The sequence below is a fragment of the Pleurodeles waltl genome, chromosome 11 (assembly GCF_031143425.1).
Source record: "Pleurodeles waltl isolate 20211129_DDA chromosome 11, aPleWal1.hap1.20221129, whole genome shotgun sequence".
In the NCBI taxonomy this organism is placed as follows: Eukaryota; Metazoa; Chordata; class Amphibia; order Caudata; family Salamandridae; genus Pleurodeles; species Pleurodeles waltl.
Genome location: NC_090450.1, coordinates 139,193,663 through 139,216,411, shown reverse-complemented (window position 1 = coordinate 139,216,411; position 22,749 = coordinate 139,193,663). Strand labels below are relative to the sequence as shown.

General features: G+C 44.6%; 1 protein-coding gene across 3 annotated transcripts in view; it reads left to right on the top strand.

Annotated features, from left to right (window-relative positions):
* Window positions 1–22,749, top strand: part of LOC138265504 (gametocyte-specific factor 1-like) — a 424,543-nt gene that overhangs the window by 359,297 nt on the left and 42,497 nt on the right. For all 3 annotated transcript variants that reach the window (XM_069213286.1, XM_069213284.1, XM_069213285.1), the window contains one exon: window positions 18,117–18,154. In XM_069213286.1, the coding sequence (XP_069069387.1) occupies window positions 18,117–18,154 (38 nt within the window). The remainder of the gene's footprint in view (window positions 1–18,116; window positions 18,155–22,749) is intronic.

Here is a 22,749-nt window from a genome sequence, read left to right as displayed (position 1 = left end):
AATGGTGCCAAAACACACAATTGTGCAAAAGTAAGAATAATTATTCAGTAATATCAATTGTACTTTTCACATTGGCTCCACATGTTACACTAATACAAATATACAAATAATATGCAGTGCAAAACAAAAAACACAAGGCAGTAGATCCAGAAATCAAATTGACAAACCACAATAACTTTAACAAATCACAATCAGTTTTTGTATCCATTCAGCCAGAAGGGTGTCAACGGCGTTTCAAACCTTGTTTTCTGTGTTAAAATCAGGACATACAGACTTGGGGCACACACAAAAGAAATATTACTGGCTGCCCTTCAACATCTTTATATCAAGGAACTAGTCTTGTATGAATTCAGTATAGTGGCGAATACATCAACACACTTCAGAGTACAGTGCGTATAGCGCTCTCTTATAGAATTTACAGTTGGTGTTTTGGATTGTCTGGCAGCAAAAAAGCGCGCCAACCATTTAATTTCAAGGGAAGGAGGGAGAAGATTCTCTGTTTTTAAATGAATCCATACTTGTGGGGCAACAAGCTCCACCACAGTAACTTCTGCCAAGATACCGCAAACCAGCCAGATTTTGATCAAGCTCACCCAGCATAAAATCTGGCTGTGTATTGCAGAGGTGGTTTTAAGTCCAGAGGCAAAGTTAGAGGAACACCCACAAAGGAAGCCGCTACCTCAAAACATTGATTTACCATCCATTTCCCCGATCACCTGTCAGGGAAGGTTACAACAGTTCCATCAGTTGTGACCACAAGGCACAGGCAACCAATGGGTGTTAGATATTTTAAAACTGGGTTATTGTCTCAAGCTCAAAATACAACCACCAAATATCCCACCAAAGAAACACACCCTCAACCCCTATCTACACTTCCTGAGGGAAGAGGTAAAACCGTTGTTATAAAAAGGAGCAATATAACCTGTCCAATTCAAACATCAAGGAAAAGGAGTATGCTCCCTATACTTATTACTCCCAATAAAGGATGGAACACTGCACCCTATTTTGGACCTAGGCCCACTAACTTATTACAACATATCCATACACTTCAGCGTGCTGACATTACAGGAAGTAATACCATTACCTTAAAAAGGCAACTTTATGGCAGCAGTAGATCTGATGGACGCGTATTCCCATATACAAATCCATCCAGTGCATCGCCGATACCTAAGGTTTATGGTAGGAGGACATCCCTATTCATTCAAAGTACTACCATTTTGGTGTGACCACAGCCCCATGCATCTTCACCAAATGCTTAGCAGTAGTAGCTGCTAGTCTACAAAGGGAAAACATACGTCTTTACATATCTGGACGATTGACTGCTCAAGAGGTTAAGCAAACAAAAATGTTTACAGGACACTCAAATTAATAGCCAACTATTACACAGATTGGGATTTACAATAAATGCAACAAACTCCTGTCTACTACCACTGCAGATACAGCCTTACCTTGGAACCATACTCAATTCAATCACAGCAAAAGCTTATCCGATTCCACAGAGGTTCTCAATCTCCTGAACCAACTGGCTGTTTTGCTGCCACATTGTTGCCTAACAGTGAAAATGGTGGTGCGCCTCCTAGGGATGATGGCCTCTTGCATAGCAATAGTACCATATGCAAGACTACACATGAGACCCCTACATGAGTACTTAGCACTAGAATGGTCACCAGCAAGGGTGCAGCATTGAGGATCTATTATTGGTTTCACCCAAGGTCTAACAGGCACTGCACTGGTGGAACACACAAAACACACAGAAGGCAAGAGCCTTTCAGGACCCAGTCCCGCAGGTGACAATCACAACAGATGCATAACTCATGGGATGGGGTGCCCACATGGAGGACATTACAGTACAGGCTCACTGGTTTGCAGAACAGATATATCAATGTGCTGGAACTAATACCCATTCAATTAGCTCTCAAAGCATTCCTACCCAGCATAACAGGAAAGAATGTTCTTCTTCACACAGACAATACGACTGCAATTAACTACATCCAGAAACAAGGTGAAACCCTTTCATTACAATGATCTCAACTAGCACAAAGCATATGGAAATTTACCATAAAACACAAAATCCACTTTCTGGCAGAGCACATACGAGAGGCGGACAACTCCTTACCAGACCTACTAAGCAGGGCGCAACAACTCCATGAGTGGGAAATCAACACTCATGTCCTACAAACATACTTCCAGCGGTGGGGAACTCAAACAGGAAATCTCTTCACCACTGTAGAAAACACAGAATGCTAACACTTTGTATCCAGGCAACCACACCCACAATCCAGGGGCGATGCACTGTGGATGAACTGGTAGGGATATTTGCGTACACTTTTCCACTTCTCCCACTCATTCCTTAGGTAGTTAGGAAAAACACAGACCTCACTCACTGTGGTACTTATAGCCCTATCATCTTGCCCTTTAAATCAAACATTGGACTTACCAGTCTTCTTTACCAAACCACAGACAGTTGCAGAAGTCAGTTCTTTACCCATCTTAGAACATCAAATTCGTAGGGGCTAGGTTCTCTACCACTCTCTGCAAGGAGTACTCCACAACAGAGAGAGAGCAAACATTTCTTTTAAAGCACAGCCGTCACCTAACCGGTATCCTGCCGCTAAAAGAGAAATTACCAGAGGGGAGAAGATAACAGGCCCCTAACAGTGAGAAATAGCAACCAGACTGTTTCCTATCACAGATAGTCAATCATCATTGAGGAGATAACCACGTTTTTAAAGCTTTCCGAAAGTGCATCATATCGGAGAGATGTCTCGGGGTGTTTGGGATATGATTCCAAAGCTGAGCACCCCTGATTATGACAACACAACCCCCTTGTCTGGATTTTCTAAATTTAGCCACATAGGCCAGGATTTGCAGAGAGCCCTACCGGGGGAATACCATTTTAATGTATTTTGCTGAGGGGTTTGCCCTAGTCTGTGAAGAGATGTATGAACATGGATTTGAACATAATTATTTGTCTTAATTGTAACCTGTTAGAAATTCTACTGGCTCCATTACCCACACTTTGTCTCCAGGTTGAAACTCTACCAGGGTGGCCTTCTGGTCATACCAGCGTTTCATTACCTCTTGACTGGCCTCACGGTTACTTTGGGCTTCTTTCCAGAAGCAGTTCATCTGGTTGCAGAGGACCAACATGTAGCTGACCACATCCTGAGGGGGCACCTTTGGAGCTTTCTCCAACCCCTCCTTGACAATGCTTAAGGGTCCCCTGACAGGGTACCCATAGAGAAGCTCAAAGGGACTGAACCCCACCCCCCTCTGGGGGACCTCTCTGTAAGCAAAGAGAAGGCATGGCAAGAGGACGTCCCACTTACGCCTCATGTCCTCAGGGAGGCCACCAATCATGCCTTTCAAGGTCTTGTTGAATCTCTCCACAAGACCATTAGATTGGGGGTGATAGGGTGTGGTGAACTTGTAGGTTACATCACACGCATCCCACAGAGACTTCATGTATGCAGACATGAAGTTAGTGCCTCTGTCAGACACTATCTCCTTTGGGAATCCCACACGGGTAAATATCCCCATCAGAGTTCTGGTCACCACCGGTGCAGTTTCGGTCCTCAGAGGGATTGCCTCTGGGTAACGGGTGGCATGGTCCACCAAAACCAGGATGAACCTATTGCCTAGGGCAGTTTGGGGTCCAATGGACCAACAATGTCGATGCCCACCCTTTCAAAGGGGGTGCCAACGATAGGAAGTGGAATCACCCTTTTTCCTGCTTTACCACTGGCCTGGCAGGTAGGACAAGATCTACAGAACTCATCTGAGTTTGTCCTCATTCTGGGCCAATAAAAGTGGGTGACAAGCCTGTCAAAGGTCTTGCCTTGCCCCAAATGTCCTGTCAGGGGAATGTCGTGAGCCTAACCCAGTAGAAAGGTTCGGTAACACTGGGGGACCACCAGCGCACGCGCTGCCCCAATGGCCGGAACCTTAGGCTCACTGTAGAGGAGATCATTCTCCCAATATATGTGGTGATCGCCAGAGGCTTCACCTGCCGCCTGGTCTGAGGCTTGCTTCCTCAGACCCACTAGAGTGGGACATTATTTCTGCGCCTTGCAGAATTCCTCCCTGGTGGGTCCACCCTCAACTTGCCAGCCAGCAAGCTCAGGTAGGTCACCTAGGGTGGCAATGTCTTCCCCAGTTGGTTCGGGAGCCTCCTCCTCAGGAGCCCCGTCAACCACTGCGGGAACTTCTGGGGCCGGTTCCCCGCACCCCTGTCCCTCCTCTTGGCAATTCTCTGGGCCATTGTTCCAGGCTCCAGACGCCCTTGACTTCCCTCTCGGTCAGCCATGGACCGTGTGGTCATGCAGACCCACTCAGGTAACCCTAACATCTCCAGGTGAGATCTGAGCTCTACTTCTTTCCTAGCCGTATGATCAAGATCATTGCCTAACAGACAATCTACAGGCATGGCAGGACTCCCAGCTACTTTCAAAATACCAGAGACCCCCCCCCCCCCCCAACACTCAAAGGGAACCAGAGCCACCGGTAGGTGACTCTCACGATTGTCAGCGACTATGACCTGGTGGAATGTATTAGGGACTATCTGCTCTGTTGACACCAGCTGACTCTTGTCAGGAAAAAAAACGAATTTGCAAAAAGAGATAAAAATCAAGTTGACCTTCAACTGTGAGAAGACGTCGAAGACCCCAAGGTGCATGACGTCGAGAAGCAGATCGGCGGCGTCGGAATCGACGTCGAGAGGTCAGCGTAGACGTCATGGGTCGACACCCCGCACAACGTCGACGTAGAGGGAGGTCGAAGAGTCCATCGAGGAGACACAAGAGGCAGAGAATGTATTCATCATCAGAATGATCTTCAGTAGTGCTGCTTACTTAGTCACCTTCTTCTCGTCCTTCTCCGCATGTTTCTCCTCCTCCAGATCTACCGGCAACGTCACCTCAGCCAACTAGTCAAGAGTTGCCACAACCAGCACCGCTTCCGGTGCCTCAAGTACCGGCTAACATGCCAACTATACCGCGCTCTACATCGCGCCACCGGTCACGCCATGGCCATGACTCATCAAGATCGCATCGCAGATCCAGGCGCAGATCAAGTTCAAGGGAGCATGAGAGGGAGACTTGGTCTTCCACCAGAGACTACTCCCCTACTTTATCGGACTCTCCTCCACCTCGGTCCTCACCGGTGGATGACATTAACACCTTTCATGAAGTGCTGGTCCGAGGCACGTCAAAACTCACTGTACCGATGGTCGCCCCTACGCCATCTATATCTGTCATCTTCAAAACCCTACAATAGCGTACAGCTGCCAGACCATTACTACCCCTAGTGCCTGGCCTCTTAGAGCCCGCTACGGAGGTTTTCCTAACACCGGCTACGACAAGACCTGCACCGTCTAGACTGCAGAAAAAGTATTGCCCTCCGGAGCAAGATCCGGTCTTTTTGCGCTCTGACCCGCTACCGGACTCAGTTATTTTGGCAGCTCGCAATGCTCACGCAACCTCTCCATCTTCCACCTCTCCTCCAGATAAGGAGAGTAAATGATTGGACTCGACAGGCCGTAAAGTCGGCGGTTCGGCTGCGTCATATTTGAAAACTGCAAGCGCCACAGCCCTTTTGGGCGGGTACGATAGATCTTTGTGGAATTCCATCTTGCAGTTCGTAGAGCATCTCCCGAGAGTTCACAGAGAGGAGTTCTTAGAAATAGCCAAAGAAGGTGCTATGGTCTCCAACCAAATCATAAGCGCGGACGCGTCTCTGCTTTCAGCACGTTCTTACTGCCGTGGTGTGACGCTGAGAAGACATTCGTGGCTGGGGCTCACGTCATTGAAGCCGGATGCGCAGCAAAGAATTATGAATCTGCCATTTTCAGGATCCACATTATTCGGTTCACGTGCCGATGATGAAAAGGCAAGGATGAAAGCTGAGGTGGACACATTAAAAGCAGTAGGATTGGACAAACCTAAAGAGCAACGTGGGTCCTTCCGTCCTTTCCATCGCCGCTATACCACACAGAGGGTTCAAGCCCCTCAATGGGCCCCTACGAGGCCTCACCAGCAGTACCAGCGACCCTACCAGCACCAGCGGAAGGCACAGAGGGGACGATCGACCCATCACTCCACTCAGAGCACCTGACAACCTACCGCCTCAACGCCCTGAGAATTTCCTCCCCCCAACTTCGTTAACCACTCCGGTGGGGGGAGAAGCGTCACCAATTGCCTGGTAGAGTGGCAAAGAACTATAACAGATGCTTGGGTCTTAGACATTGTACAGAATGGATATTTTCTCAGGTTTTCCACACCACCTCCGGCTATCCCGCCAAAACCCTCGACTGCATACCTCGATCTCCTAAAGGTGGAAGTTTCCATCCTCCTCGAAAAGAGAGCAGTAGAATTAGTTCCCCTCAGCCAACGGGGCAAGGGTATTTACTCAAAATACTTTCTCATCCCAAAGAAGGACAAGAACGAATTCAGGCCCATTCTAGGCCTCAAAATTGCCAACAAATGGATCCGAAAGGAAAAGTTCAGGATGCTGTCCCACACCAGATATATCCTCAGATTCAGCAAGGAGACTGGCTTTGCTCAGTGGGTCTACACGATGCGTATTTCCACATCCCCATTGCGAAGAAACATCGGAAATTCCTGAGGTTTGTGGTGGGTCAAGATCACTTCCAATACACGGTCCTACCATTCGGTCTCAGGTCTGCACCCAGAACCTTTTCCAAGTGCATGGCGGTGGTGGCAGCTCACCTCCGGAAAAATCGAATTTTCATATACCCGTATCTCGATGACTGGTTAATCAAAGCGTCCACTTACGCAGAAGCAAAACTGCATTTCCAGATGACCTGCAACCTCCTGTACCAGCTAGGTCTTCATACCAACTTTCACAAGTCAACGACAGTGCCTGTCCAGAGGTTACATTACTTAGGAGCTACCATAGAGACACTGCAGGCAAAAGTGTGTACTTCGGAGGAACAACGCTTATCTATTCTCCGGAAGTGTCGGGCTCTCCGATCAATGCGTCACCCAACAGTGCGAACAGTCTCCTCACTTCTCGGATCTATGGCATCCTGCATTCTTCTGACACCCAGGAATGCCTGGAGGACCAATGGAATCAGTTGTCGGGGAACAGGGAGGATCGAATTTGCCTATCCACCCATGCAATCAGATCTCTGACTTGGTGGTGCACTCCAGCCAATCTACTAAAGGGAATGCCATTCCGGGCAGTGCCTCCAACGCAGACTATTGTGACAGGTGCCTCTCTCCTCAGATGGGGAGCTCATATGGATCACCTGCAAATACAAGGTCGATGGAGTCACAAGGAATCATTATACCACATCAATCTCCTAGAGCTACGGGTGGTACACCTAGCTCTCAAGGCATTTCTATCCTCAATCACAGCCGACAAATTGCTGTCAGGACAGACAGTACCACCACTGTTCTATCTGAACAAGCAGGGGGGCACCAGATCCAGAATCTAGTCTCAAGAGTCCCAGACAATATGGCACTGGCTCCTAGCCAGGAAATTGAACATAGTGGCAACCCATCTTCCAGGGGTTCAGAACATGCAAGCGGATGCCCTCAGCAGAGTTCTAGAAGAGAACCACGAGTGGGTGCTCAACGAAGACGCCACCCGAGACATTTTCCGTTTGTAGGACACACCTTCTATCGACCTATTCGCCACAGAAGAAAACAGGAAATACTGCGACTTCGCCGCCAGGTTTTACCACCCAGAATCGCTGGGGAATGTTCTGTGGATAGACTGGTCCAACAAATTTCTGTACACCTTTCCACCAATTCTGCTGATCCCAGCAGTCCTCCTCAAACTCTCGATGACATCAGCCACAATGATCCTCATTGCACCAGAGTGGCCGAGACAGTGGTGGTTCCCAGGTCTCCTTCAACGATCACTCCAGCCCCATTTCAGGCTACCCTGCAGACCGGACCTCCTGACAAAGTTCGGCGGACAAATGAGGCCTCCCAATCTCTTCTCATTGAATTTGGCGGCATGGCTCCTGAGCTAGTCCAGTATGGTCACCTAAACCTGCCACAGGATTGTATGGACATTTTAAAAGAGGCGAAACGGGCGTCTACTCGTTCAGCATACTCCTTCAAGTGGAAAAGATTCTGCATCTGGTGTTCTTCTAAGGGGATAGATCCTACATCTTGCAAAGAAGATAGATGTAATTCTCCCTTACTTGTTACAATTGGCACGATCGGGCCTGCAACTTTCTTCAATAAAAGTTAATTTGACAGCCTTAACTTCTTATAGGAAGTCTCCTTCGCAAACCTCTTTCTTCAGAATTCCAGTAATCAAAGATTTTCTAGAGGGGTTAAAGAAGGTCTTTCCTCCAGTTAGGCCCCCTTCTCCACCATGGGAACTTAATGTGGTCCTTTCACGTCTAATTCATCACCCATTTGAACCCATACACAAGGCATCCCTCCAACACCTCACTTGGAAGACGGCCTTTCTAGTAGCAATTACTTCAACACGAAGGGTCGGCGAAATCTAGGCCCTTTGTGCCCACAAGCCCTACACAATATTTAATTCATCTAAAGTAGTCCTATGAACACATCCGAAATTTCTACCTAAGGTCATATCCGACTTCCACATTAACCAGTTGATTTCCCTACCTAAGTTCTTTCCAAACCCTTCCACTCCAGCAGAGAGGGCTCTCCATTCTCTAGATGTTAAGAGAGTATTGAAATTTTATCTAGATAAGACCAATCCTTTATGGAGAACTTCACAACTGTTTATTAATTATGGTTCTGTCCGTACTGGCTTAGCCACCTCCAAGCAATCAATAGTGAGATGGATAGTCTCCTGTATTTTATTGTGCTATCAACTAGTTAGTAAAACCTTATAGGTTAAACTTAAAGCACATTCCACCGGGGGCAAGTCGGCTATCACTGCTCTATTGCGGAATGTTCCATTAGCAGACATTTGTAAAGCTGCAACTTGGAGATCGGTTCACACCTTTACTAAACATTATTGCCTAGACTCTGATGCTAGGGCAGATGCTCAAGTAGGACAGGCTTCTCTTAGAAACCTTTTTGCTTGAGAAGATATTTACTGATTACTCTATCTGCTCCTCCGCAGGTTATGGGATGGGCTTGCTATTCTATTCTACGCTAATGACTATACATGGAAATCCCCTATGATAGAAGGTATAGTTTCTTACCTGTAACTCCAGTTCTCTCGTAGGGGTATTTCCATGATAGTTCTAAGCAAACCCTCCCACCTCCCCGGGGGAGCAGATAGATGACTTTATTACGTTTACACTTATTGTCAGCCAATAACTACCTCTAAAAAGAACTGAGGTAACTGCCTCTCTCTAAGTATGATGGGATACTGGAGGGCTGGCTGTTCTTAAAGGCACAGTATCCTTATTCTTCATTACTAATGGCAGCCTATGGGCTACACTGCTCTGCACTCCTTCATGGGGGTTTTTTGAAATAAGAGGTTTTTGAAAGAAATTTGTCTGAAAAATTGCATTCATTTGTCAAGCATTTTAATGCTTTTACTTCGAGGACAATCTGAATGATGAAGCTTGAACACTGTAGCCCTTCCTATAGGCTGCATGGAAACATTCTTAAGTGACTTGGCAGGCCTTTCTAAAGTAAGGCGAACAGGGACACTTAAGAAGTTATATTGGAAAAAGTGCTCCGGGGTCCCCGCAGGCAGGCGGGGAATTATTCTACGCTTATGACTATCATGGAAATACCACTACGAGAGAACTGGAGTTACAGGTAAGAAACTATACCTTTAGTCCCATGACCTGGACAAAATCCACATTGCTCTTCTTCCAGTATCTGGTTAGTCTCCAGGTACTCAGATAAGGTCTTACTAAATAAAGTGTTTCAGAATCTTTACCGGATAGGGTAAAATGGAAATAGGCCTATAGTTGCCAAGAGTTGACAGATCTAGTGATGTTTGTTTTGATAATGGTGTAACTTTTGCCTTTTTCCATACTGCTGGAACCAGGCCGTTCTGCAAGGATTGGCAGCAACGTTTTCCAGAGCACTGGGAAGAGTTCATTGGAATGACCCTTCTATATCCTGTGTGGTAAAAGATCAGAGGGTGATCTATGGGATGTAGACAGTGCAAAAGAACACAAATCATCCTGAGTAAGACGTTCAAAAATGTTCTAGTGTAGGTGCAAGGATATTATGCACAGTACTAGAGATAGTAGCTTTTCCTGTACTATTCACCTGTGAGGCACCGACTCCCAATGAGACCTGAGCTGGTTATCAATACGATCAATGATTTTGTTAACCTTGCAAAACATTTTGAGGAAAAAATTATCACACAGTGCATGAGAGATGGGTATAGAATGATCCAGGCAGTCTGGATGTGACAGTTCACACATTATATTGAACACTTCTTGCTGTTGGGTGCAGCCAATATAGTGCTAGAATAGTGTTCAGACTTTGCTTTTGCGATTTCAGTCTTATACTGTTTTAGGGCCTCTTTTAGGGCTGTCTTGTCTTCCTCTTTATAGGTCTTCCACCATTTTCTCTCGGCTTGCTTGCAAATTAGTTTTAAGGCTTTCAGCAAGGCATCTTACCGTGGAGCTAATTGTCTCCATGTGGCTTTCAGTTCTTGAATAGGAATAATCTGGTCTAAGGTGTCTCGCATGCTATTTTCCGGCTCTGTATAGTCTTTCTCCACAGATCTATCCAAAGGAGGGGGGCAAAATTAAAACAAGGCCGGTCTCTAGCCTGTTTAAGAAGTTTGTTCCAGGCTCTGCCGAGAAGTCTTGTGGTGGAGACAACCTTCTGGAGGGCTGGCTTCCTGCCTTGTAAAGAGAAAGTCACCAAAATGTGGTCTGTCCAGCAAAGTAGGAGTAATATCCCCAAAAGTAGCAAGATTGTGAATGAAAAAGATGAAATCCAGAGTATGCTCGTCACAGTGAGTAGGACCCAGGACTAATTGTTGCAGTCCAAAGTTATCACATGACCCCAGAAGTTCTTTTAACGTGGGGCCAGGAGCCCCGATTGCCCACAAATAGAAATCTCCTAAAATGGGATCTTGAGTGGACCAAAGCCATATTGCCAAATATATCAGTAAGAGATTGTAAATAGGAACTAATGGTCCCTGGTGGGCGGAGCACAGAATGTCGGAGAAGGAGAAACCTTTACTATCCTTAAGAGAAAAGCCCAACAACTTGGGGCCCAGAACTTCATCCAGGCTAATCGGAGCAAAACCCCACTTCTCCTTAAGAACAAAACCTACTCCTCCGCCTTTTCTCAGAGTGCTGGGTTTATGAAAGATCTTATAGCCTGGAGGGCAGGTGAAACCCAAATCAACATCAGCATCATATTAAGTAGTCTCCTCCTACTGAGGAAGATTAGACAGATAACAAAGATGGCGGCCACTGGTGACCCACTCTTAAGAGACAGAAGTACACCACTGAACTAGTGTACACCCAGAGGTTAAGATAATAAACTAGTATTAAAACAATACTTGCAATCTTAATTAAATCAGCATATTTATGGTCTGTAGACTAAAAGCCAAAATCTCATGCAGCAAGTAAGGAGCAATATACCCTCAAAGTGTATTAGCATAACATGAGGAGAAAATTAACGTGCCACGTTAGCAGCAAGTAATCACTGAATATAGCAGTATTTCCAAAATAGGCTAAAAACACAGTTTTGCAGCAGTTTCTCACTGTGTACCTCATACTGCCATATTCCAATTGCCAGATAGCATTGCAAGTTCTTGAGGTTCGTAGTGGAACTTCCATTTGGTCTCAAGTCAGCACCCACAGCATTTTCAAAGTGCATGGCAGAGGTGGCTGTCTATCTCATGAAACACAAAATATTAGTCTACCCGTACCTAGACGATTGGCTAATCCAGACGTCAACATCTCAGGAAGCTCAACTTCACTGCAACTGGACTTGCAGTCTCCTCCAAAGGTTAGGTCTTCATGTCAACCTCTCCAAGTCAACGTCTGTCCCAGTTTGAACTTTGCATTATCTGGGAGCTTCAATCAATACAATACAGGCAAGAGTGTGAGACATTTATCGATCCTTCAGAAATATCAGTCTCTCATGACAGCTTATCGTCCCACAGTGAGAGCAATACCTTCTCTCCTCGGCTCAATGGCTTCCTGCATCTTCTCACACCGAATGCTCGTCTCCACATGCGACCTCTGCAGGAATACCTCGAGGACCAGTGTTACAAACTGATGGGCAATTGGGAAGATAAGATACTACTGCCTTGTCATGCAAACCTGTCCCTAAAATGGTGGTGCTCCCCAAAGAACATTCCTTGAGGGATTACTTTTCATCAAGAGGTTTCTCGTCAAACAGTTGTAACAGATGCCTCGCCACTGGGATGGGGAGCTCACATGGATCATCTCCAAAGCCAGGGCAAATGGTCAGAGAGACAGACAACACACCATATCAATATACTGGAGCTGCGCACAGTCCATCTAGTGTTAAAAGCGTTTAACCCATTGTCCAGATCCCACTCCCTGGTTGTTCAGATGGACAATCCGACCACATGTACTACCTCAACAAGCAGGAAGGGTCATGGTCCAGGCTTCTATCACACAAGGCCCAGGCAATCTGAAAATGTCTCACAGCCAGGGATTGAACAATCACTGCAACTCACCTTCCAGGTGTACAGAATGCACAGGCAGATTCTCTCAGCTGGTTTCTACAAGAAAACCATGCGTAGGTCTTGCACGATGATGTTCACAACATCTTTCAGCTGTAGGGTACAGCTGCCATCAACCTGTTCACCACCACAGAAAACTTTGCCTCGAGGTACTTCTACCCGGGGACGGTGGGGAATGCCCTTTGGATCGACTCGTCCGACAAATTTCTTTGCTTTTCTGCCGCTTCCATCAGTCCTCAACAAGCTGGCCTCCTCGAGAGACATCTTGATCCTAACAGCTCTGGAGTGGTGGTTCACAGACCTCCTTCACTGGTCCGTCTGCCCACATCTCAAGTTGCCATGCAAATCGGACCTTTTGAGGAAGTTTGGAAGACAAATGGTACACCCCAATCTCGCCTCTTTGAATTTGGTTGCTTGACTCCTGAGCTAGTGCAGTACAGACACTTGAATCTGCCGCATGACTGTTTGGACGTCCTCAGAGAGGCTAAGCGGCCTTCAGCCTTTTCCGCAAATGCTTTCAAGTGGAAGAGATTTTGCATTTAGTGTTCCTCTAAGAACATGGAATGTACATCTTGGAATATATCATTCTTACATACTTACTCCATCTGGCAAAAACTGGCTTGCAATTCTCTTCTATAAAAGTTCACCTGGCAGCCCTTACTGCCTATAGAAAATGTCCTTCACAAACCTTTTTTTTTTTTTTAAATATAAAGAAAAACCCTGTCATCAAGGATATATTTTTTTTAGAAGGTTTGCAAAAGTGTTCCCTCCCATGAGGCATCCTTCACCTCCCTGGGAGCCTAACATTGTCCTCTCTGTTCTTATCTAGGATCCCTTTGAGCCTATTCACAGAGCCTCCCTGCAACACCTTTCTTGGAAGACAACTTTCCTTGTAGCAATAACATCAGCTCACAGGGTTAGCGAGATCCAAGCTCTTTGTTCTCACAAACCAAATACAGTCTTCCATTCTAGCAAAGTGGTTATGAGAACTCACCCGAAATTCCTTCCTAAGTTATTTTGGATTTTCATGTATTGAGACCATATCCCTACCAACAATCTTTCAGAATCCCTCTACTCCAGCTGAAAGATCTCTTCATTCCCTGGATGTCAGGATTCCTCCCTGGTGGAATGTGCAGAGGTAACCAGTAGACCAAAATATCACGCACACGTTGCCTCAGAGAGAACTGAAGCAAATGCACCTGCTCAGCATCTGGATTCTTAAAGGTGCAGCCTCTATTTTAACTTACGGTGGCAGCCTATGGGGCTGCTCTGCCCTAAGTTACTTCATATCTCTGTTCTACTAAAAAAAAAAATAACACAAAACAAAAATTGTGAATGACATTTATGCTGTTTTACAAAAACATATATATACATATAATCTCCTGGCCCCTCTTAAGTACAAGATCAATATCTGGTCATTGTAGCCTGTTCCTATTGGTTGCATAATATTTTTCTCTCTTAAGTGACTTTGCAGGCCTTCCCAACAATAGGCGAACAGCTGTACTTAAGAAGATATATTGTAAAAAACTGCTCCAGGGTCCCTGCATGTGGATGGGACTATTCAGTGCTTGTGATTATAATGGAAATTCCCCTACTAGAGCACTTGGAGGTACAGGTAAGAAACTATTGCTTTTGGGCCCTACCTCATCCGGCACCTAGGGAAACCTAGCAAACCTGGACATTTTTAAAAACTAGCCACCTAGGGGAATCCAGTATAAGGTGACTTGCATGTCTCTCTTTAGGTTGTTTTACCCAGAATCCCTTGCAAACCTCAAACCTTGACAAAAAAGCATTTCCCTCATTTCAAGGATGGAAAGTTCTGAAATGTGCACAGACCCACAAACTTCCTTTCACCCAGCATTCTCCTAAGTCTTCGGATGGAAACTACAGGGAGTGCAGAATTATTAGGCAAATGAGTATTTTGACCACATCATCCTCTTTATGCATGTTGTCTTACTCCAAGCTGTATAGGCTCGAAAGCCTACTACCAATTAAGCATATTAGGTGATGTGCATCTCTGTAATGAGAAGGGGTGTGGTCTAATGACATCAACACCCTATATCAGGTGTGCATAATTATTAGGCAACTTCCTTTCCTTTGGCAAAATGGGTCAAAAGAAGGACTTGACAGGCTCAGAAAAGTAAAAAATAGTGAGATATCTTACAGAGGGATGCAGCACTCTTAAAATTGCAAAGCTTCTGAAGCGTGATCATCGAACAATCAAGCGTTTCATTCAAAATAGTCAACAGGGTCGCAAGAAGCGTGTGGAAAAACCAAGGCGCAAAATAACTGCCCATGAACTGAGAAAAGTCAAGCGTGCAGCTGCCACGATGCCACTTGCCACCAGTTTGGCCATATTTCAGAGCTGCAACATCACTGGAGTGCCCAAAAGCACAAGGTGTGCAATACTCAGAGACATGGCCAAGGTAAGAAAGGCTGAAAGACGACCACCACTGAACAAGACACACAAGCTGAAACGTCAAGACTGGTCCAAGAAATATCTCAAGACTGATTTTTCTAAGGTTTTATGGACTGATGAAATGAGAGTGAGTCTTGATGGGCCAGATGGATGGGCCCGTGGCTGGATTGGTAAAGGGCAGAGAGCTCCAGTCCGACTCAGACGCCAGCAAGGTGGAGGTGGAGTACTGGTTTGGGCTGGTATCATCAAAGATGAGCTTGTGGGGCCTTTTCAGGTTGAGGATGGAGTCAAGCTCAACTCCCAGTCCTACTGCCAGTTCCTGGAAGACACCTTCTTCAAGCAGTGGTACAGGAAGAAGACTGCATCCTTCAAGAAAAACATGATTTTCATGCAGGACAATGCTCCATCACACGCGTCCAAGTACTCCACAGCGTGGCTGGCAAGAAAGGGTATAAAAGAAGGAAATCTAATGACATGGCCTCCTTGTTCACCTGATCTGAACCCCATTGAGAACCTGTGGTCCATCATCAAATGTGAGATTTACAAGGAGGGAAAACAGTACACCTCTCTGAACAGTGTCTGGGAGGCTGTGGTTGCTGCTGCACGCAATGTTGATGGTGAACAGATCAAAACACTGACAGAATCCATGGATGGCAGGCTTTTGAGTGTCCTTGCAAAGAAAGGTGGCTATATTGGTCACTGATTTGTTTTTGTTTTGTTTTTGAATGTCAGAAATTTATATTTGTGAATGTCGAGATGTTATATTGGTTTCACTGGTAATAATAAATAATTGAAATGGGTATATATTTGTTTTTTGTTAAGTTGCCTAATAATTATGCACAGTAATAGTCACCTGCACACACAGATATCCCCCTAACATAGCTAAAACAAACTAAAAACTACTTCCAAAAATATTCAGCTTTGATATTAATGAGTTTTTTGGGTTCATTGAGAACATGGTTGTTGTTCAATAATAAAATTAATCCTCAAAAATACAACTTGCCTAATAATTCTGCACTCCCTGTATACCTCACTTGTGTGGGCAGGCCTAGTGACAGGAAACTGCTCAGAACGCAACATGGTTACATCAAATTTTCTGCACAAAACTAACTTGTTTTTTGCAAAGTAGGTAGCTGTAGTCTTTGGGCCTAACCTCAGCCGGCACCAAAGCAAACCTAGCAAGCCTGTACATTTTTTTAAATTAGACACCTACGGAACTCCAGGGAGGTGTGACTTGCATGGATCCCATGAGGTTTTTTAAACCTGTAATGGCTGGCAAACTTTGCCGTAAATCATGCATTTTCCTTACATTTGTATGATGGAAATTTCCGGAATCCACAAAACTCCTAAGACTCCACATTGCCCCACTTTGTACCCATAAAAATGCTGTGCCACTTGTGTGGCTGGGCCTAGTGCTGCAACAGGAATGGATCAAACCAAAGGCAATGGGAGCCCTTGCGTGGGGACTCCCATTGACATCGGTTGGATCAGTTCCTGTCACTGGCACTTTTCCTAACCACACAAGTGGCACAGCATTTTTATCATCAGAAGTGGGGCAATGCTCTGTCATTTAAAAATAAAAATAAAAAAAATAAAAATAAATAAAAAATGGATTCCTGCGGATGCCATAAGTTACCACCACAGAAATGTGAAAAAAAAATGTGTGCGTTAAGTCAACATTTGAGGTTTTCAGGGCATTATGGGTAGGAAAATTGTGCAAAGCACACCACCCTCGACTCCCTCCGATATTTAGTTTCCAAAACTGTCTGGGTCTGGTAGGTTTTTCCAAGTGGCAGCCTATCCAATCCCGAAAAAAGTGCAGCTTTTCACCATTGCAAGTGGGATGATACTGGGGGTTCGCTACTTTCCTGGCCTAATTTGTAAAAACAACACCCCAAAAAATCAGATATCCTCTTGCTTGCCATTGGGATGCAATGTTTTAGTCCACAAGGGAGTAGATGGGCTGTTTCCTCATTTTTGAGGCAGTGAGGCATGGGCATGCCCATGCTGTGCAGCCCCCACCGATACAGATTAAAAAATAATCCCTGGTGTCTAGTGGGCTTTCTGCACGCATCGCCGGGAGAGCACATGGGTGGAAATGCCACCATCTGCCCCCCTGGGGGCAGAAAGACTATTTCCCTGTTTTAGGTTGTTGGGTGGGCATGGCCATGACCACCCTGGGCAGCCCTCACTGATACAAGCTTGGCCTGCCCATGCTGGGTAGCCCGAACTCCTACAAATAAAAATTAAAAGTAATCCCTGGTGTCTAGAGGGTTTTCTCTCAACCCCCCCCCTCCTCCCGGCCAGATTGGCCACTCTGGGGTGGGGACAGAAAATGGCAAAAATAATGCCCCTTTAATGGGGAGCGACTCTTGCACGGTGGGCTATCCCTTACAAATATATATGTTTATATCGATGGTGTCTAGTGGTATTCTGCTCCCCTGAAATAGCTCCACGGGCACCAAAGCAGTGAAATTGAAATTAGCAGATCGAATCATTTCACTTTCACTGTAATGACGTTGGCATGCCGATCGCCCCATTGCAGTGAAGGAAAGAAAATGCCTCAGGCGGCTAAGGAAGGTCTTTCCCACCTTCTGAGGTGAAAAAAAAAACATGAAATCCCTCTCCCATTTACTATTCAGTGCTTACGATTTCAGTGGAGATTCCCCTGATAGAAAACTAAGATTACAGGTAAGAAACCATTAACTTTTTCTCCCCACTGTATCTTGCTGTGGAATTTCCCGTGGTTGGTAATAGAGAATTCCAACCTCGTCGAATCATAAGGTCCATTTCATGTAACTTTGGGTCTGTAGGCTCCCCAGTACTAGCTTCTGCCTGATGCAGATTGTCAAAACCAGTACACAGATAGGCTTATTAGGATGCCGTGAGATGGTGCTTGCTCAAGGGTTTTGTAGATGGATAACCACCTATACATGTATCCCACCAGATGAACAAGGCACTGATTATGTAGCGCTTAAGACAGATAATTCTAACCCATCTGTAAGTGCTGTGTAAATAAAGATTGTTAATAAAAGTAAGTCTGCAGGTTTAGTCATGGACTCCAAATAAAGTTAAATTTGTTTTTATTATTTCCTAGATGCAACAATCGGAGAGTAGACGCGTCCCATTTGTTTTGTAAGTATTTCACCTTTTGCAACTATTGTATAAAAAAAATCCTACAATAAGCTTCTCAATCATGTTAAAAGTAGATTAAAGTAAATTACATCCCCTTGCTTTGGATAGTGTATAATAAACGTTTACTAGGAAAATTCCTCTTAGCTTAAAGAGGCAGAGGCAGGTTAAAGTGTTTTAGTAGGTGGATTACTGTTGAAGGAGCACACAGTTAGTGTTTCAAGTCCAAAAACTGTGTTGGAAGGCCAGAACTTTACTTGAGTCCATTGATAAAGATATGTAAAAGTCTTACTGAGGGCAAGCGTGTCCTGGCAGGGTGAAACAAAAATCATAAAACAAGGCCCAGCCCATATTCCAAATGGGACTTTGGCTTACAACACACAAAGAACAGACAGTAGTTCAAAAGATATTGTTTAAATAATAGTTCTTATGAGTACATGGTATACTCTATCTACCATACTGAGAAAAAATCTACAGGGGAGGAACTTTCACAGATTCATGCCGGTGGATTACACATTTGTCTTATGTACAACGATAGGACAGAAATATTAGAAGGAGCTTGTTTAATTTATTTTCGAGTGCCATACTTTTCAGTGTTCTAAGTGTTGTAAACAGTTGGACAAATTAATCTACAGAGTAAGCATTTCCATATTGTATAACTCTTTGCATTGAGAACACTTCAGCTGAGCGAACTAATGTGTAAATGATGCAGTTTATATAATTTGAATACAGTGAGTGAAATACAAATATAGTAACTGTTGATCGTGCTGAAGCTAATCTAAACAGAGAGCAACCGTTTACCAGTCTTTTCGTGCTCATTCTGGTGATACCTTTTGGACTGGGTCATGTGAGCTGACTGTTAGTGATTTCGACAATTACTGCTAGCGGTTTGAGGGTCACATCAGGACAAAACTTACTGAAGATCTGCCTAAATCCCTACAAAAGGAAACCTGAATCAGTGGAGTGCCAGTTCTGTTGTTTCTGTAGCAGTTTATAGTGTAGAGTAGATTTTATTTCATTAGGACCAAAACAATCCCCAATTTCATGATCTGTAAACACAAAACCAAACAATGGAGGCGACTGTACAAATTGGTCCTAAAAATAAATGTTGTTTGGGGATGGTACATAAGTAACTGCTCGCCTACTCAGAATCAGCAATCTGTGTGCCCGTGTTTGTTTTTGTGTGCATTTTAACCCACACATTTTTAAGGGTTATTTGATCTCGTCAGTCAAGGTTTTTTGTAAAATTCCAAAGTCGCAAGAAACCTCATCAATATAATATTCTTCCTTTTGGTCTGAAGTCCACACCGAGAGCTTTCTCAAAGGTTTCAGCAATGGTTTCAGCTTCCGTCCGCAGAAAGGGAGTGTTTCTCCACTTTTGGATCATTCCTCTTTGTCGAGATGAAAATCTCATGGTAACTTTGCAAAAACATTCTGACAGTATAGCAAACCTGAAAGACTTTTAGACTGTGTCACATTAGTTGCCAGTTAACATCAATATAAACAAGCATTGGCAATGCCAATCGGTCTCAGCAATGCACGAGCTATTGGATTTGTCAATGGCAATGTCATTTAGCCATGTTATGTAGAAGCCTGGGATAAAAAGTGACGTTTATATTTTTCACTTAATATATATTGTGTACATTTCTGTGAAATGTTCGCTGTAGCAATTATTACATAAATGAAATTATAATACAATAAGAAATACCCTGGCCCTCACCGGACAAAAAGCTATTCAATACACAAATTTATGTTTTCATACATTAGTCTCCAATTGAGGTCATGAAATGAAAATAGAGAGGTTTTATAGGTGCAGGATCTGAAGTCATGGAGTACAAATTGCATTCAAAGAGATACCTGAATGTTCTGAGCTGGACAAGCTTTGAAGAAATTTCTCACTTACAATGCCAGACATGAGAGCAAGGGTTTGTGTCAGAGCTGGAGGTGAGGATTGCACTGAGCAGAGAAATGGCTGAGCAGCTACAATTATACAAAGGCAATCTTTTAATTTCCAAAATCTGATATCAGCTACAGAGCAAGATCTGGTTAACAGGATGGGAAAAACAAATCTACATTTAGGAAAAAATCCAAAAAAAGGGTCCCAGGGCATATAATGTTGTAGCTTAAAACCTGCACTTAATAAAGTTGTCACACGTAATATTAGGTCCACTCGGCGATTTCTCTTCCCAGAGATTCTGTGAAAACTACTGATCAACACTGAAGAGCTTCAAAAGAAAAGAGACCTGACATGTTCTCTTTTCAAGACAATTTGTAATTAGAAAGACAAAGCACACTCTTGTTTTATGGAAGTTTTTCAGTAGAGAGAGATGCACTTTTTTCCAACTGTTACCCTAAATCAGTTTTGAAATTAATCAGTCCAGTAACTTAAGAAATGGCTCTGATAAGTATTGGACAGATAGTGCAACAATCTGAGGGTGTCACGTTTTTATACAACTCGATGATAGTGGCAGTCTATCCCAGAAATCCCTACACAGTGTGCATCATTTGTCTGATTGTGAATGTCCACTCATGGACCAGATAAGGGAACACAACTGGCTCCCAGTGTAGAATAAGCTTCACCAGGATACTGCAGCCAGAACAGTTACAGACAATGAGCACACTTTATTGTAATTAGTCAATCGGTTTAAGGCAAACTGTCTTGTAAATTAGGAAAAGAAACAGAAGGACAGCCTCTCGATATGCTCACAATAGAGCAGTGTTCGTGTCTGGCTGCACCAGTTCTCCCACCAGGCACCGTTTAGGGCCAACAGAAATGAATGTCAGCCCAAACAAATAACAAGCTGGGATGTGATGATAGGACCACATGAAGACATGCAACTAGTACTTCAATTCAGTAATAGTGCAAAAAGGCGAACAGGTTTGCACAGAGACGCTGCACAAGATTGTTCTTCCAGACAAACTGCACTAGAACAATAGGTGTGAGACTACAAAAATCCTTAAAAACAAAGGCCCGAAGAACACAGTATGCCTGGCATAGCGGCAATAAACTGCATAATACACAGTGGCCTCGAATCCCACTTTAATTTACCGGTTTACTATATGCGCAGCTGACAATAAGTAGGGTTCAGATTTTACCCTCATGTCACACAATACTATCGTGGGTCCTTTACAGTTGTGAACATGCAAACAGACTGCATCGTGCAGATGTGAACAATAAACATGGAGGAATCAATTGGACACTCCTTCAAATTATATACATGTTAATGGACAGGGCCGGGCACGCAAGAAATAATCAGTAAAAAATTTAAACTCCGGCCCAACCTGACATAATATTCATGTCTGTCTTGCCCATGTAATGTCAGAGACATGTTTACGCTGAGCAACACCACCTACAGAGCGTTGTGAACTTTTGTGATACACTTGTGTAACCACAAACCACAACTGACACAGCCGCTACAGAATTTGAAGGAAGCCAGAATTGGCTGTGACACTCCAGCTATCAGTGTTCATCTCGAACGGACCTTGGTGGCTTTGTGGAATTCCAGTTCTGACATAAAAGTTCAGAACTTCAGGGGCAGGAAGACAAGACGGGAGGGGGCAAATGAGCGAGGAATGCAGTGGGTGTAAAGCAGCAGGGCTGTGAGAAGAGAGACAATGCAGTGGGAGTAGAGAGGGAAGGCAGGGGAGGAAAGGAGCAGTGGATGGGGAGGATGCAATGGGTGAAAAGCAGCGGGGTGCGATGAAGAATAGCGGGAGATAGAAACTGCGGTACCCGTAGAAGGGGTTGTAGTGTAAATTAGAAGCATTATACAGTAAGAGAGATAAGTGCATAAAAAACTGCTCATTAACGTAGGAACAGAGTGAGGGGCAAATAGGAACGGTAGAGTCCATGAGCACACTGCACCCTTGACCCTTTCAGAAGTTCGCTCACACTGCGCCTGGTCTCTCCAGCGACAAGCGTGACGCACACCGTAAACAAAGGAAGGACGAAACATGACATACCCACCAATGGGAAATAGCATTCCACTATCATTTATATTTTTCTTCCTTCAGTAGTAAGAGCACTTTTTAGTTGAAAATCTGTGTTGTTAGCAGTATGTCAAGTATGCACATTTTGCGCCACTAAAAAAAAGCTGCCCGTTCTCATCCCAGATAACAGCGATTACTGCAAGCTTTTAAAGTGTGGTCTAGCCTCTTCACTCTGGTAATGCTGCCCTCATGGGAGGGGGCAGCGCTGGAGGCTTCATGTCACGGATGGCACAGGAAGAGGAAGCGGTGGTTGCAGCCAGAGCACAAGTTTTTAAAAAATAATAAAAGTGGCTCACTGCCCTCCTTATGTGCCACGGGACAAGTCACACAGTTTAAAAAAACAATTAAATAGTCCAGAAACAATGAATAACAGTGGTCGCAGTGGAGGTTTATCGTAGTTGAGCGGTGCGCTCGGGGAGGGCTAACGCCGGAAAAGGCATGACCTATGCATGCCCTTCACAAATGAGGAGAATGAAAAATCGAGCGAAGGTTGTACCAGCGAATGGGAATCCAATGGGGAGTACGTAACCCCAGATGTATCTACAGCATGCCTTGGTTCAAGACATCGCATGCGCGCCGTCTAGAGCTGAGCCCTAAAAATACTGAAA